The 16,528-nt window shown below is 39.1% G+C and overlaps 1 protein-coding gene across 1 annotated transcript in view; it reads left to right on the top strand.

The window, feature by feature from the left end:
• efhd1 (EF-hand domain family, member D1) overlaps positions 1-16,528 on the top strand; it is a 32,264-nt gene that overhangs the window by 2,649 nt on the left and 13,087 nt on the right. The window contains exons 2-3 of the mRNA XM_038302999.1: positions 12,012-12,159; positions 12,625-12,759. Of these exons, the coding sequence (XP_038158927.1) occupies positions 12,012-12,159; positions 12,625-12,759 (283 nt within the window). The remainder of the gene's footprint in view (positions 1-12,011; positions 12,160-12,624; positions 12,760-16,528) is intronic.

Genomic DNA, 16,528 nt, shown 5'->3' with positions numbered 1-16,528 from the left:
TTTTAAGTTAAAAACAAGGGGGATGCATTTTTTGGCAGGTCCTTGCCAAAAATTCCATCCCCTGCTATCTCAGAGGAGTTGACACTTGTACATCTGTATTCCTGTATATTCATCAGCAATTAAGTACAAGGATCAGCAAATGCAAATACTGCCCTGTAAAACAATGACAGTGCAATTGTTGCTTCATATGATCTGAAGCCCCATTTGGAGCTTTTAAACAGGATTTTGAAAAACTTTGATAAATTGCTGCTGTAATATTATAGATTTTTTAGAATAAAAAGCTAGCAGATGTGCATAAACAAACAAAAAAAAATACAATACAGTTCAGTAAAAATACAGTTCTGTTTTATGCCTCATTCTTGTAAGTTTAAAATGTTCCAATGCTCCTGAATGCACCATAGGAGGGCGGTGAGTGATGGCTGCCGACAGGTCACGCTCGAGACTGAGGACGAGGGATCGGGAGACTATGGCGTCTTTAAGGACAGGAGAAGAACTTTCTGGAAATATAGAGAGTATGGCAAGTGAATCGGATGACGAACGAGAAGAGTGGCAAGAGGTTACTTCAAAGAGAACTAGGAAGAAGACTTCTGAATCAAGTCACAGTGAAGCAGAGATACAGAATGAATTGAAAAAAGTAAAAAAAGCCAATACGACAGAGCAATGGAAAGTGGTGATCGAGTTTGGAGAAAAATCTAGTAGCAAGTTACATCCGGTAAAGCTTACTAAGGCAATTCATGATGAAATTGGTCACATTAAACAAGCTAGATTTTTGAGTAAAGGCAAGATGTTGATTGAAGCAGTCAATAAAATACAACAGCAAAAGATTTTGAAAATGAAAACACTGAATGAAGTGCGAGTGAAAAGTCATATTCCTGGGGAAAATCGTAGGAGTAGAGGTGTAATTAGTGGAGTTCCAGTGGATATAAGTACTGAAGAAATTAAGAAAGAAATTAAAGGGAATAAAGTCTCAGAAGTGAAGCGTCTTCTAACAAGATATCAGGGGAAACTTGTGGATAGTCTATCTGTATTGTTGCAATTTGAGGGAGATATGCCACAAAAAGTAATGATTGGATGCATGTGCTTTAATGTGAGGGAATTCATACCTAAACCATTACGTTGCTTTAAGTGTCAGAGAATGGGCCATGTAGCTGATCAGTGTAAATCTAAACCAAGATGTGCCAGGTGTGCAGGAGAACATGAATATGGACAATGCCCAGAAGGTACTAAAACTAAATGCTGTAATTGTGGGGGAGAACATAGTGCAGCATATCAGGGTTGTGAAGTACAAAAAAAAGCAAAAGAAATCCAGAGATATAAAATACAGAACAAAGTAACATATGCTGAAGCAGCAAAGCAAGTCACATTGGGAGTGACTGCAGACTCTCAAGCGATGAATCAAAACACATTCTCAGCAAAGGACTTCCCTGAAATTCAGCAAATGAACAACATGAGTGCCACAAAGTGTTCACATAAGTGTGAAGTAAAGGACGATACTTTATTGGTAGATAAGTATAAATTTGTAGCTTTCATAGGTATGGTAGTGAATGTAGCAATGCAGCAGACAAAAAAAAGGTCTCGGCTAAGGACTATTGTGGAGGCAGCTAAAAATTATTTGGGGATCAATGATATGACTGTAGATAAAATATATGAAATGTTGGTAACTAATGAAGGAACCTCTCAGGGAAGTGAATAAGTTCATAAATAGGTTTCCTTATCCTTCAATGGAACGCCAGAAGCCTATTAGCGAATGGACAAGAATTTAAGAGGTACACTATATTGCCAAAAGTATTTGCTCACCTGCCTTGACTCACATATGAGCTTAAGTGACATCCCGTTCCTAATCCATAGGGTTCAATATGACGTCGGTCCACCCTTTGCAGCTAGAACAGCTTCAACTCTTCTGGGAAGGCTGTCCACAAGGTTTAGGAGTGTGTTTATGGGAATTTTTGACCATTCTTCCAGAAGCGCATTTGTGAGGTTGCACACTGATGTTGGACGAGAAGGCCTGGCTCTCAGTCTCCGCTCTAATTCATCCCAAAGGTGTTCTATCGGGTTGAGGTCAGGACTCTGTGCAGGCCAGTCAAGTTCATCCACACCAGACTCTGTCATCCATGTCTTTATGGACCTTGCTTTGTGCACTGGTGCACAGTCATGTTGGAAGAGGAAGGGGCCAGCTCCAAACTGTTCCCACAAAGTTGGGAGCATGGAATTGTCCAAAATGTCTTGGTATGCTGAAGCATTCAGAGTTCCTTTCACTGGAACTAAGGGGCCAAGCCCAGCTCCTGAAAAACAACCCCACACCATAATCCCCCCTCCACCAAACTTTACACTTGGCACAATGCAGTCAGACAAGTACCGTTCTCCTGGCAACCGCCAAACCCAGACCCGTCCATCAGATTGCCAGATGGAGAAGCGCGATTCGTCACTCCAGAGAACGCGTCTCCACTGCTCTAGAGTCCAGTGGCGGCGTGCTTTACACCACCGCATCCGACGCTTTGCATTGCACTTGGTGATGTATGGCTTGGATGCAGCTGCTCGACCATGGAAACCCATTCCATGAAGCTCTCTGCGCACTGTTCTTGAGCTAATCTGAAGGCCACATGAAGTTTGGAGGTCTGTAGTGATTGACTCTGCAGAAAGTTGGCGACCTCTTCGCACTATGCGCGTCAGCATCCGCTGACCCCGCTCCGTCAGTTTACGTGGCCTACCACTTCGTGGCTGAGTTGCTGTCGTTCCCAAACACTTCCATTTTCTTATAATACAGCTGACAGTTGACTGTGGAATATTTAGGAGCGAGGAAATTTCACGACTGGATTTGTTGCACAGGTGGCATCCTATCACAGTTCCACGCTGGAATTCACTGAGCTCCTGAGAGCGACCCATTCTTTCACAAATGTTTGTAAAAACAGTCTGCATGCCTAGGTGCTTGAATTTATACACCTGTGGCCATGGAAGTGATTGGAACACCTGATTCCAATAATTTGGATGGGTGAGCAAATACTTTTGGCAATATAGTGTATGTACAACAGCTAAAAGTAAAACCTGATGTTATTTGTATTCAAGAAACATGGTTGAAAACACAACTGGATTATATCATCAGAGGGTATAAAGTTATAAGACAGGATAGAGATAATGGTCAAGGAGGGGGGTGTGCCATCTTTGTTAAAGAAGGTATTTCTTATGGGAGAATTGAAATGACTCATAATATTGATATAGAGGTAGTGGTAATTGAGATTTGGGTGAATAAAAGAAATATAGTAATTGTAAATTTGTATAATCCATGTAAAAGAATGAAGATTGAAGATTTATTAAAGATTGATCGAGGAAACAAAATAATATGGTGCGGGGATTTTAACGCTCATAATACACTTTGGGGTGGAAAAACTACGGATTATAATGGAATGTTATTGGAAGAATTAATGGAGAATAAAGGTTTGGTTTGTTTAAATAATGGACAAGGTACTAGAGTCAATATAAGTAACGGAGTAGAGTCAATGTTAGACTTAACATTGGTGTCAAGTGAGTTAGCAAGTGGGAGTAAGTGGGAAGTGCAAAATGATAATAGTATTGGAAGTGATCATTATCCAATTTTAATTAATTTTGAGGAAAATGTCAAGATGGAACTTGATGGGATAACAAGATGGAAATTGGATAAAGCGGATTGGAGTAAATTTGCAAGAGCTTGTGATGAGGAGGTACGTAAGATTGACATGACAAGGGAGGTGGAAGAATTAAATGAAAGTATTATCAAAGCTATATCTAATGATGCATCACAAGCAATTGGTAAGAGTAAAAGTAAAAAGAAAGTTAAAATGGTACCATGGTGGAGCAATGAATGTTCCGAAGCTATTAGAAATAGAAATAAAAAGTTTAGAGAACTGAAAAGAAATCATTCAATGTCAAATCTGATAGAATATAAAAGGGCACAGGCAATAGTTAGAAAGGTTATTAAAAGGACAAAAAAGAATTATTGGAGAGAATTCTGTTGTACTATTGGAAGAACAACACCACTAGATAAAGTTTGGGGAATGATTAAAAGAATGAGGGGAATTAGACATGATAAAGATCTGCCAGTGCTGAAAAAAGGGAAAGAAGTAGCGTGGGAGAATAAAGACAAAGCTGAAATGCTGGTAAAGAATTTTGTTAAGATTCATAGCTCAGATAATCTGACAGAAGTAGGTAAAGTAAGAAGACAACAAACGTTAGATAGATTTCCGGAAGTACTTGAAAAAAGATTAAATACTCAGAGTCCTCTAGATGAGGCATTTACCATACATGAGATGAAGAGGGCTCTAAGTAAGAGTAAAAGAACGGCGCCTGGAAAGGATAATATAAGTTATACCATGATAGAAAATTTAAATGATTTTGCAATGGGTAAAGTATTAGAGTTATTCAACAAAGTTTGGGAGGAGGGTAAGTTACCAAAAGGGTGGAAAGAAGCAATTATCATCCCAATTAAAAAACCTGGAAAAGATCCTACAAATCCTGATCATTATAGACCTATAGCTTTAACGTCAAATATGGGTAAAATCATGGAGAAAATGATTACAGAAAGAATAACATATTATTTAGAAAGAAATGGGATATTATCTTCATTTCAGAGTGGATTTAGAAAGGGTAGGAGCACTTTAGACCCTTTAATATGCCTGGAAAATGATATTAGGAAAGCACAAGCAAATAAAGAGGGGTTAGTAGCTGTTTTCTTTGATATAGAGAAAGCGTATGACATGATGTGGAAGGAAGGATTATTAATAAAGATAGATAAAATAGGTATAGGTGGGAAAATATATAACTGGATAAAGGATTTCTTATTTGATAGGTATATTCAAGTTCGTGTGGGTAATTATATTTCTGACACTTATTTAGTTGAAAACGGCACCCCTCAGGGGAGCGTCATTAGTCCGGTACTATTTTCTATAATGATAAATGATGTATATAAGAAGGTTAAACCTGACATGGGAAAATCACTTTTTGCAGATGATGGGGCAATTTGGAAAAGGGGAAGGAACATAGAATATGTTGTAAAGAAAGTTCAGGATTCTATTGATGTGGTGGAAGATTGGTCTTTGAAATGGGGATTTAAATTATCTGTTGAGAAATCTCAAGCCATGTTTTTCACGAAAAAGAAAGTGAAAGAAGATGTTTGTCTGAAATTGTATAAACAAAGATTAGAAAGGGTAAAAGTTTTTAAATTCTTGGGGTTGTGGTTTGATAGTTTGCTTACGTGGAAAAATCATATTAATAAGATAGAAGATAAATGTAAGAAAGTACTGAATATTATGAGGTGTTTATCAGGAAGTATATGGGGAGCTGATCGTATGGCGTTGAAAAATGTATATATTGCATTAATTAGATCAGTTCTAGATTATGGTTGTATTGTTTTTGATTCAGCTGCTAGTTCATCTTTAAAAAGGTTGGACATAATTCAGGCTCAAGCGTTGAGAATATGTTGTGGAGCAGTAAAATCAACTCCAATATCTGCGCTTCAGGTGGAGGTTGGAGAAATGCCATTAAGCCTTAGAAGGAAACAGTTGAGGGCAAATTATTGGACTAATTTACAAAGTCAAAAAGAAATGCATCCAACAAAAAGAATATTAAGTGAAAGTTGGGAAAGCAGTAAAATTAAACAGGAGGTATTTAGTAAGGGAATTATTCAGATAATCAAGGAGTTAGAAATCAATAATTGGGACATTAGTTTAACTGTCTTAATGCCAGCTATACCATCATGGTTACTACCTCAACCTAATGTTGATCTTTCTTTATTAAAGAAGATAAATTCAAGAAATAACATGTTTAGTATACAAACTTATGTGAACACTTTGATTCATGAGAGATATGGGTATTATGTACATATATTCACTGATGGGTCAAAAAATCCAGAGAATGGAAAAACAAGTTGTGCATTTTACATTCCTGAATTAAAAGTTAAGGTGTTTAAAAGATTAACTGATCATTTGTCGGTTTATACAGCAGAATTGATGGCAATCATGTTGGCATTATACTGGATAGAGGAAGTCAAACCCCTGAGAATATTAATATGTTCAGATTCAAGTGCAGCATTGACTAGTCTTAAAAATACGGTATCTAAATGTAGGGAGGATATTATGTTAGAAAATTTGTTATCATTATACCGAGTACATAATCTGGGGATTGATGTTCAGTTTTTATGGATTCCAGCACATAGTGGCATTAAAGGGAATGAGATGGCAGATTCGTTAGCTAAGAAGGGGTTGTCGATAAATGAGGTAGAAGTAAAAGTACCAATTAGCAAAACAGAAATCAAATCGTACATACGAAGCAAAATTAAGGTACAGTGGCAAAAATTATGGGATAATGGAAATAAAGGAAGACATTTATATAGGATACAGCAAAAGGTGGGAGAAGAAGAGCCTCTTGGGAAGAGCAGGAGAGAACAGGGGATGTTTAGTAGAATTAGGTTAGGCCACACGAGGCTAAATGCATCACTGCATGTTATTGGGAAGCATCCAACAGGAAAATGTGACATGTGTAGTCAACCAGAAACCATAGAACATGTGCTGTTTGAGTGTATTAAATATGCAAGTCAAAGAATAGATTTAAGGAAAGGACTGGAACATGAAGGAATCAAACAACTGGACATTAAAAATATCTTCTCAAATAAATCCAGAAAGACAGTACTTAAAATCATGTCATCTTATCTTCAACAAACTGGACTAAACCTAAGGATTTAAGGAAATATAAATAAGAACAAGTAGGTGGCGATAATGCTCCATTTGGTTGCAAGTCGCCAATAAAACAAGAAGAAGAAGAAGAATGCACCATAGCTGAATGACGCGCAGCGAACGCATCTCACTGGTCTGTGAACGCTGTGCTTTGTAGGTGCGCGTTTGATTTTCCACTTAAGAGAAAGCTTTGCAAACTCAAAACTCACTTCGGCTATCACGGTTTAGTGTTGTGTGTAAATAGCAAGAGACCACAACAAATAAATCAGCCGTACCATGGTCAAAATCTTTGGATTTAATGTTGTTCAAAAAAATCCGTACTTTTGTAAATTAATCTGCGAAATAACCACAAGTTTTTTTTCCCACGAGAGGTATTTTTAAACGTTTTTATATCGTTAATATAAGAACCTAAGCTCCATTGAACATATTTTAATCCGTTTTCCTCGTCGATATGCAGTTCAACAGAGCGAGGCGCGCTCCCGCGACTGGGGATGCATATTTCGGCAGGCATGCACTTTTGGGCATAACACCGGTGTTCTGTTAACGGGGTTCTCATAAAAACCTTTAGCTGTGCATAAAATATTTTAGGGGGCTAATAGCTCTAATAATTGTTTGAAATTCACTTTTAGTTATTTGCAGTATATATTTAATACTGTATAGTTCTAATAAAGTCTAGTTCTAATATATAGTATATAAAAAAAGAAATATATATATATATATATATATATATATATAGCTCTAATATTAAATATATCTAATATAGTTCTAATACACTGCAAAAACGATATAAAAATGAGTAAAAATGTCTTAAATTAAGTGTATTTACCCTGAATTTGAGCAGGTAAATAAGACGATTTGCCAATGGAATGAGTATTTTTACTCTTAAAATAAGATAATTAGATAATATGCACTTGCAATAAGGCAGTAGAATTGTTTTTTCTCATTTTACATTTAAATTGTCTTGTTCCATTGGCAAAGTGTCTCACTTACCTCCTTAATTCAAGAAAAAATGCACTAATTTTAAGAAAAAAATCACTTATTGAGATTTGAATTTTTTGCAGTGTATAGTATAGTTCTAATAAAAATAGAATGTAATCAAAATATTTATTAGAACTATAGTAATGTTCTGCCTAACCTGCTCACAGCTTCTCTTGTCTGAACTCAGTTTCTGCAGGATTGTGTTTTCAGCTCCAACGGAGGGTAAACTGGTTTTCACAGGCTGTTGTGATGCTCTAACAATAGCGTAGCTAAAATATAGCCTTGCACATTTTTTAAGGGGTGATTTGACTCAACACTTATGGCCACAAAGTCTTTAAAAAGAATTCAGCCTCTGCTGCCTGTGGTCGGATATAAAGCAGTTTGCTGAAGTGAGGCACTGAGAGCTCACTTCCTCTGTTTCAATCAATCAATCAAGTCCTTTATCTACAATTCCAGTTATTTATTTACAACACTCAAAAGGAAGTTGAGGAGGTTGTTCTGCTTCTCTTTTCTTTAGTATGTTGACTTTTTTTTTTAAATTAGTCATCTCTGTTGCAAAATTCCTTAGGAAGTTGTTAGTTTTCCAGCTTTACTTCATACAGACACTCATAATCTGCTCCTTACATAGATGTTTAGCAGGTAACATGTGCAAATAGAGTACCAAGGGGCCCCATTATATCACACACATACACTTGTTCCTTCCTAGAATCCCTCCTCCTTGCTTGTGGACCCATTTCTGCTCACTCATCCCTTTTGTCTCTATGAAGCTTCAAACCGAGCGTGCCCTCCTTGAGCACCCTCTGTTTACAAGTTGCTGTTTGCTTCGGTCATTAAAGCTTACTTTCCAAAAGAAGGTTTGCAATTTTTCCCTTACAGGGTTGTGCATGTAAATTTTTTCTTAAAATTTAATCTTTTCTTTTACATTTTTGAGGTAGCACACTCATCATGAAGGTCTGTCGAAGAATTCAAATGAATGATTTTAATCTAGATTAATTCCAATATTACAGTGAGATAAAAAAAAAAATCTATGCCAACCACTAATGTTTTTACCACATGCCTCATGAACAGCTTATCAGTCGCTACAGACGAATACAGGAAACCTCGAGCTCTAACTGCTTTGACACAGATGTAAAGTAGGCCATTTTTTTAAAAGTTGACTACGCAGAGATGGGGGATCTGGAGTCAACAGGTCATCTCTATCTCATATATATCTGTTCTGCTCAACCACTGAACCAGGTGAGTCCAATCTGCAGGGGTTAGTTCACTCTACAGGTTGGACTCACCTGGGCGCAGGGGAAGTTTTGAGGTGTGTTTTCTCGTTAAAACGTAACTTCTGCAGTTAGCCGGAGATGACGCTAAATGTCTTAGCTTAGTAAGCAGCACACACCAGCCTGCCTTGGAGACCCTGGGCTCCGCCGCTTCGAGAAATTTCAAATGGACTGTTTTGAGATGTAGTTTCTTGATTAAAAACATCTTTAAACAGGCCTTAATCTGTTACTGCTGCTGCTAGTGGAATAATACCCCGTTCAGATTGCATGCCGTAGAGGCAGAAGAAGCAGCTAGTTTACAAGCAAAGTCAATGGTTGATGTGCGTCAAGGTGGAGCAAAAGGTCCTGCAGTGCATTTTGAGCAGCAGGAGTAGCGTGTCTGATTTGTTGAAGCAGCTCCTCATGAGCATCTGACGCTCAGGATACTTTCTCACTTAAAAATATATTAAAACAAATTTCCACCAACTTATAACAGAAAATATAAAAAATCCGAAAACAGGAGCCTCAGACGCGCCTGGACACACTTTACTGGATGTACTTCAGGCGCATCACAGATGCTCTTGAGGTGCGTCTCACCTTAATGTGAACAATCATGAAGAATAAAGCAGAATAAGCTTTTTTTGCTGTTTCCAGCACTTGCAGTCTGAACGTAGCATGAAGCGTTACAGCTGAACACAAACTACCCCTCAAAATCCCAAGAAGTACTGCGCTTACAGAGGCTCCAAAGCCCGGGGAAAGTGAATATACCGCAAGTAAATGTGTATGGAAACTAGGGCTGCAAATAACGATTATTATACCAATCAGTTTATCTGTCTATCCCATTAATAATCGGATAAAAGTTCCTTAATTAAGATATTTGCTAAGTTAAACTAGGTGAAACTTAAATTTGTGGAGTTCTGGATAGAGCCTATTGACAGATGAAAAAAAACTTTTTTTTAATCTTAAATAAAAATGGTTTATATATATATATATATATATATATATATATATATATATATATATATATATATATATATATATATATATATATATATATTTATTAGGGATGGGACGATTTATGAAAACCGTCCGAACCGTTCGGTTCGACTGTCTCGGTTCGATTTGCGTGTGTCTCGTTCGGTTCATGCTCTGCTCCTTTTTCTCATAGGCGAAGCGTCTACACTCCAGAGCAGAAGGTGGCGGTACTGCGACCAAAGCCAACCACCAGTATTAAACAAGAAGAAGAAGAAGCGAAGCAGCGTAGCCGGGTGTAGCAGGGAAAAAAATCGGTTGTTGTGGAGAATTGTGTGGGTATGGCGAGTGGGAAAGAACAGGAGTTGGAAGACGCGCCAGCAGCACTTTATAGGTCTGCTGTATGGGACCACTTTGCATTTAGAGTGACCTACGATGACGACGGAAAGAAAGTTGTGGATAAAAGTGCAACAGTGTGCAAGCATTGTGCAACACGTTTTGTTTATGCTAACAGCAACACGACCAACATGTCATGCTAACCCCGAAATCCCTCATACTCCGTCAGCAACCCCCGCTCCGCCCCGCTGCGCTGCGCTCCAGACCGGCTGCTCAAAGCAAAGCTTACAGCCTTTGCTTGGAGCCTCCTACAATTCTGATATAATTCCTGCTCTAAGTGGGTCGCTTTGTCGGCTAAAGGCAGATTTTAGAGTCTCTATACTCCAGTTTAACTTTATTACTAAATGTAATGAGGAGAGCACTCTAGCTGCTTCCCTGCCAAATGCTGAAACATTCCCAGCCAGCTCCTCCTGGGCCCCTCCGGCTTCCATGCCTTCTACAGCATCGTCTGTCGCTGCTAAACCTGCCGATGGCAGTCAGAGGAAAAGTCATAAACGGAGAAGCCACCATTTCACCATTGTTCATGTGTGCTCTACTGTTGTGTTCAAACAAATCAAAACTGCATTCAGTCAACCTTAGCATTGCAAAATGGAGGAGGGCATGACTGAGGTCAGTGGAGCTGATGAACTGAGGCAGTAAACGCCTCAACACAAAGACAGCTGCTCTCTGTAAAGGTTAAAATACTTCTACATTGAACTGCATTGCTGTTTGGTTAAAAATATGGCCTGCTGTCCTTTCCTGATGTTTTCTTACTGAGGTCCCTGTCACACCTTGTAGATTTCGCCAGCGTATGCCTGACGTCTCATAATCTCCTAAAACGCTGGCATACGCTGAACTTTCTATGTACTTTTTCAATTTTGGATGAACACAGAGTATTCATAACGAGTCCAGAACTTATGTTCAACAACGACAGACTAACTTGTGCATAAAGCAAGGCAGCGTAACGCCCATGAAATTATGATTGTCCGTCATTACGAAGCATAAGTTAAAGGTGCTCCCCTCAGGAGCAGCGATGCGCCTGGAGGCGCCTGTCCTGCATAAAAACATTTCTTTGATTGCAAAAAAAGAATAAATAAATCGAAAAAGGAAAGACCTTCTGGCTCACCCTCTGATGGGGATGAAGTCTGGAGGAGAACTGACGGTTTCCTCCTGTGAACCCCCTTTATGCCAAAACGCTGCCAATACGCCATTATACAGTAGCTGGAAGTTAGAAACACGTTCAGCGCTCGACTGGAACACGTCAGATATGTTGATATGCGTTGGAGAGAAGTTCTTGATAAGATACGCATCAGTTATGCACATGTTAATCATAGCTGTTGGATAAGCTAGACGTCACGACTGATAAGTAACTTATACTTAACATATGTAATGATTAGATAACTTACCTGTAACTTATGGCCCATGAAGGAGCATACGCTGGCATTTTGAGCATTCTCAAAATTTCTTGACGTACTTGTTTAAAGTTGACGTGTTACAGCATGCTTCAGCTTGCTCATAACTTATATACAACGTACCCATAACTTATGCAACGTATGCCAGCTTTTTGCCAGATTTTACACTGGCTAAATCGTCAAGGTGTGACAGGGACTTGAACTCTTGTTGGTGCAGAAATAGTCAGACTTTATGAAAAGTCAAATAAATAACCCTAGCTATCTGATGCCCCATTAAAAAGAGGAAATCTGTTTCCCTGACACAGCCGGTCTTCTTGCTGTTGCAGGTATGACACTGGAAAAGACGGCTTCATTGACCTGATGGAGCTGAAGCTGATGATGGAGAAGCTGGGAGCCCCACAGACTCATTTGGGCCTGAAGAACATGATCAAAGAAGTGGATGAAGACTTTGATGGCAAACTGAGCTACAGAGAGGTAAGGGGAGGGGTTATTACTCAAAGCTAGAAGAGCCGTTCCTGCGTCTGCTGCGACATTCCTACACAGGAATAATCCCAGTAGCACTCAGACGGACTGTCATCCTGCTGCAGCGCTGACGGCTTTTATAGAACAATCGATTCCAGGCTCATTTTCAACTTGGCTTTTTTTTTTTTTTTTTTTTTACATTTGATTGTCTTTTCCCGTCAGTGTAAACATAATGTCAGTTTTTCTGAATTATTAGCATTATTATTATTAATATTATTTAAATCTGAACATAAAACCAAAGACAAATGTTCTTCTAATGGATCCCTCTGATATTTATGTTCAGTAACCATTCATGTCGGTCCAGATAATGGGTCTAATGCTGACATGGGACCTGTAACCTCTATTGCAGATGATTGTCATATGAACACAGAGGTAAACGGCTGCTATGAACAGGTGTGGTTGTTTTCCTGGTTGCAGTTCCTGCTGATCTTCCGTAGAGCTGCAGCTGGAGAGTTGCAGGAGGAGAGCGGTTTGATGGCCCTCGCCAGGCTCTCTGAGATCAATGTCTCCACTGAAGGAGTGATGGGGGCCAAAGACTTCTTTGAAGCCAAGGTATGCTAAGAGCGCTGACTAACCGTCCGAAAAGTCACAGTTTGCTTAAGTTTCGTGGAAAATTTCACGTCCTCTTTTACTTAGCCTCATAGTAAAACAGGAAGTAGTGTTTTTTGGTGGGTGTGTGAATGACGGAGACAAAACTCTGAAAGTTTAAAAAGCTGGACAGAGATGGTAGTTTAAAGGAGAAGTTCGGTTTTTTACACTTTAAGCCCATTTTCTGTAGTGTCCAGGATGAAATCGAATGATCGACACCAACATTTTGACAATTGGTCCTGTCTCTGCTTTTTGGCTCATGCAGAATCCCCCCCTGGCTGCTTTAGAATGGCTAGCATAGAGCATGTCCGATAATGTCCTTAAAACAACCTTAAACGTTATTTTTTTTAAATATGCTACTCACAGTGTCGTCAGCGCTGTTCAATGACGTTCCAAAAAAAGTTTCGTGAAGAAAAAACGTTCCTGTAGTGTTTTATTTAGCATTTTGTAAATCCCATTGCGTTCTGTAGGAATAGTCAATATTCCGCTGCCACCGGAAACGGAAATGGAGCCTGTTTACACAGTTGTAGTCTTTTCGCTTCACTCTGTGTACTCCGACGTCGAGGTGCTAACGTCTCTGTTAAACACTTTAAAAAACTCTGAAAATGGAATACGAAAGGTGGATTCTTGATTCTCGACGTCGGAGTACACAGAGTGAAGCGAAAAGACTACAACTGTGTAAACAGGCCCCATTTCCGTTTCCGGTGGCAGCGGAATATTGACTATTCCTACAGAACGCAATGGGATTTACAAAATGCTAAATAAAACACTACAGGAACGTTTTTTCTTCACGAAACTTTTTTTGGAACGTCATTGAACAGCGCTGACGACACTGTGAGTAGCATATTTAAAAAAAAGAACGTTTAAGGTTGTTTTAAGGACATTATCGGACATGCTCTATGCTAGCCATTCTAAAGCAGCCAGGGGGGGATTCTGCATGAGCCAAAAAGCAGAGACAGGAGCAATTGTCAAAATTTTGGTGTCGATCATTCGATTTCATCCTGGACACTACAGAAAATGGGCTTAAAGTGTAAAAAACCGAACTTCTCCTTTAACTTTTATTTTATTTAGTTGGAGAAAATTCACAATATGTTTAATCTAAAAAAAAAAAAACCCCACATATCAATTTTCTATCTTACTGTATATGATTCAGATTAACCCAGTATTTAGTCATTTATTAAAAAAAGAACCCTGGTTAACCACATTAGCCTAGTTCCAGTTATACTGGTGAGACATTCAGTTCACAGGAAAAAAAACAACAACTAAGAGCATCTAAAGATGATACATAAATAGGTAACATGATGACAACCTGATTAGTTGATGTGAAAAATTAAAAGAATGCAAAGCATTAAAGGAAAAGTGCATCTAGCAATGAATGATCAATGGATCTTTATCTATACCTAAAACTAATGCGTTCACGGTGATTTAATTAATTTAGCGTTAATCAGTAAAAAAACAAAAAAACAAAATAATTTTTGTTGCGTTTGCTGAGTCTGGGAGCGGCCATTATTGCCCAAATATAGTGACCCCTCCCTCCTACCATCTTCCAGCAGTGACATCACGGTGCGGTAAGCCTAGCGGCATTCTCCCCGCTTTACAAGCAACATCAATGGGAACTACTAGACACATCTGCAATCAACAACAATTATTGAAGATTTCCAGAGGACTTCACCATTGATTCACCAGAGCTATAGTGAAACTGACAATGCCCACGTGCATGGCAGCTGGATGCTGGAATACATCGGGTAAAAGGGGAAAAAAAGAGTTATTCCACCTTTCTGATTCCTGATCCTCCACGGACGGGTTGGTCGTTGGATCGCCAACTTGAAGAGGGAGGATTTGCCATCGAACTTCTGGCCAGAGAAAAAACCCGTAATATGTAGCCAACATTTGGAAGAAGAATGTTTTCAAGATGACTTGGATAATAGCGCGTTGTGACAAACACCAGATACAGCACTGGGACTTGATCAACAGCCGATACCGCACCGTGACGTCACAAACCAGTAGGTGGCAGTAGTGTTCTTTGACAAACATGGATGCCTCCAGTAAAGCACATTCACATGAAAATTACTCTGAATTAAAACACTTATCATTTAATGAACAGTAAGGAATAATTTCATATTTAAAGTACTTTAACAAGTTTGAATTCTAATTATATCCAGACTTTTCCTTTAAAGAAGCTGTTATGAATAAGCTAATTTGAAGTAGAATGTATTCATCCCTTTTTTAATGAGTCCAAATAATCAAAGGAAACTGGTTCCATAGTCATTTAGTCTAGAAGGGGCGTACCCATAGAGGTCTACTGCTCCTCCTTGGGACTATAGGTAGATGTTGGCTTTACTTGAGTTGGACCATGTGTCTCTAGCAGAGTAGTGATGGAGGAAGAAACTTGACCCTACAGGACCCTGAAATTACAGTCAGGATTTCTAAATGAGTTCTGGACCAAATTGGTAACCAGTACATTTAAGAAAGACAAGCCAAGGACATTTGAACTGCTCTGATGGGGTTTGATCCAGTTTAGTCTTGTAAAAACTGAAGAGGATCAGGGGCCCATACTCTGTGTGTGTTCATGTGTGTTACACTGGTCTAGACACATAATAAAAGAAATCAGCTACAGTTCAAAAGGTCTGATCGAAGGAGCTTTCTACAATGCTGGGAGTCTTATTTCCTTTAGACGCTCAAGTAAGTAAGATATTTTAAGAAACGTAGGAGTTTAAAGAAGTGCTACACCTGAAGTTCATGGGTATAAAAGTGACAGATATGTAATTTATTAAATGATTGAATAAATCGGCTTCATCCACAGTTAATTATCAAAAGAAACAAAAATGGCTTCTTAAAGGGTCTGTATTATGTAAAATAAATGTTTAAAGCAGATGGAGAATGATAACATAAAGCTGATCCCTCCAGGAAGCACCACCTTAACCTCGCTGTGCCGCTCAGCCTTCAGAAGCTGCGTGATACAACAACGTCATGAAATAAAAGCAGATTCATTTTGAAGGCAAATGGTTTTCTTGGAGGTTGGAATGCTAAAGGCATTATTTCATCATATACTTAAAAATAGGTGACTATGAAAGGCTTTAAAAATCATGATGTAGGATGTACACTCACTGGCCACTTTGTTAGGTACCCCATGCTAGTAACGGGTTGGACCCCCCTGACTGTGGAGGCCATTTGAGTACAGTGAACTCATTGTCATGTTCAAGAAACCAGTCTGAGATAATTCCACCTTTATGACATGGCGCATTATCCTGCTGAAAGTAGCCATCAGAAGTTGGGTACATTGTGGTCATAAAGGGATGGACATGGTCAGCAACAATACTCAGGTAGGCTGTGGTGTTGCAACGATGCTCAATTGGTACCAAGGGGCCCAAAAGGTGCCAAGAAACCGTTGATACAAGGCAGGATGGATCCATGCTTTCATGTTGTAGACGCCAAATTCTGACCCTACCATCCGAATGTCGCAGCAGAAATCGAGACTCATCAGACCAGGCAACGTTTTTCCAATCTTCTATTGTCCAATTTTGATGAGCTTTGCAAATTGTAGCCTCAGTTTCCTGTTCTTAGCTGAAAGGAGTGGCACCCGGTGTGGTCTTCTGCTGCTGTAGCCCATCTGCCTCAAAGTTCGACGTACTGTGCATTCAGAGATGCTCTTCTGCCCAGCTTGGTTGTAACGGGTGGCTATTTGAGTCACTGTTGCCATTCTATCAGCTCGAACCAGTCTGGCCATTCTCCT

The sequence above is a fragment of the Cyprinodon tularosa genome, unplaced genomic scaffold (assembly GCF_016077235.1).
Source record: "Cyprinodon tularosa strain WSP-4 unplaced genomic scaffold, ASM1607723v1 ctg500, whole genome shotgun sequence".
Taxonomy (NCBI): domain Eukaryota; kingdom Metazoa; phylum Chordata; class Actinopteri; order Cyprinodontiformes; family Cyprinodontidae; genus Cyprinodon; species Cyprinodon tularosa.
The sequence above is the reverse complement of the archived record's forward strand: the minus strand, read 5'-3'. Positions and strand labels throughout refer to the sequence as shown.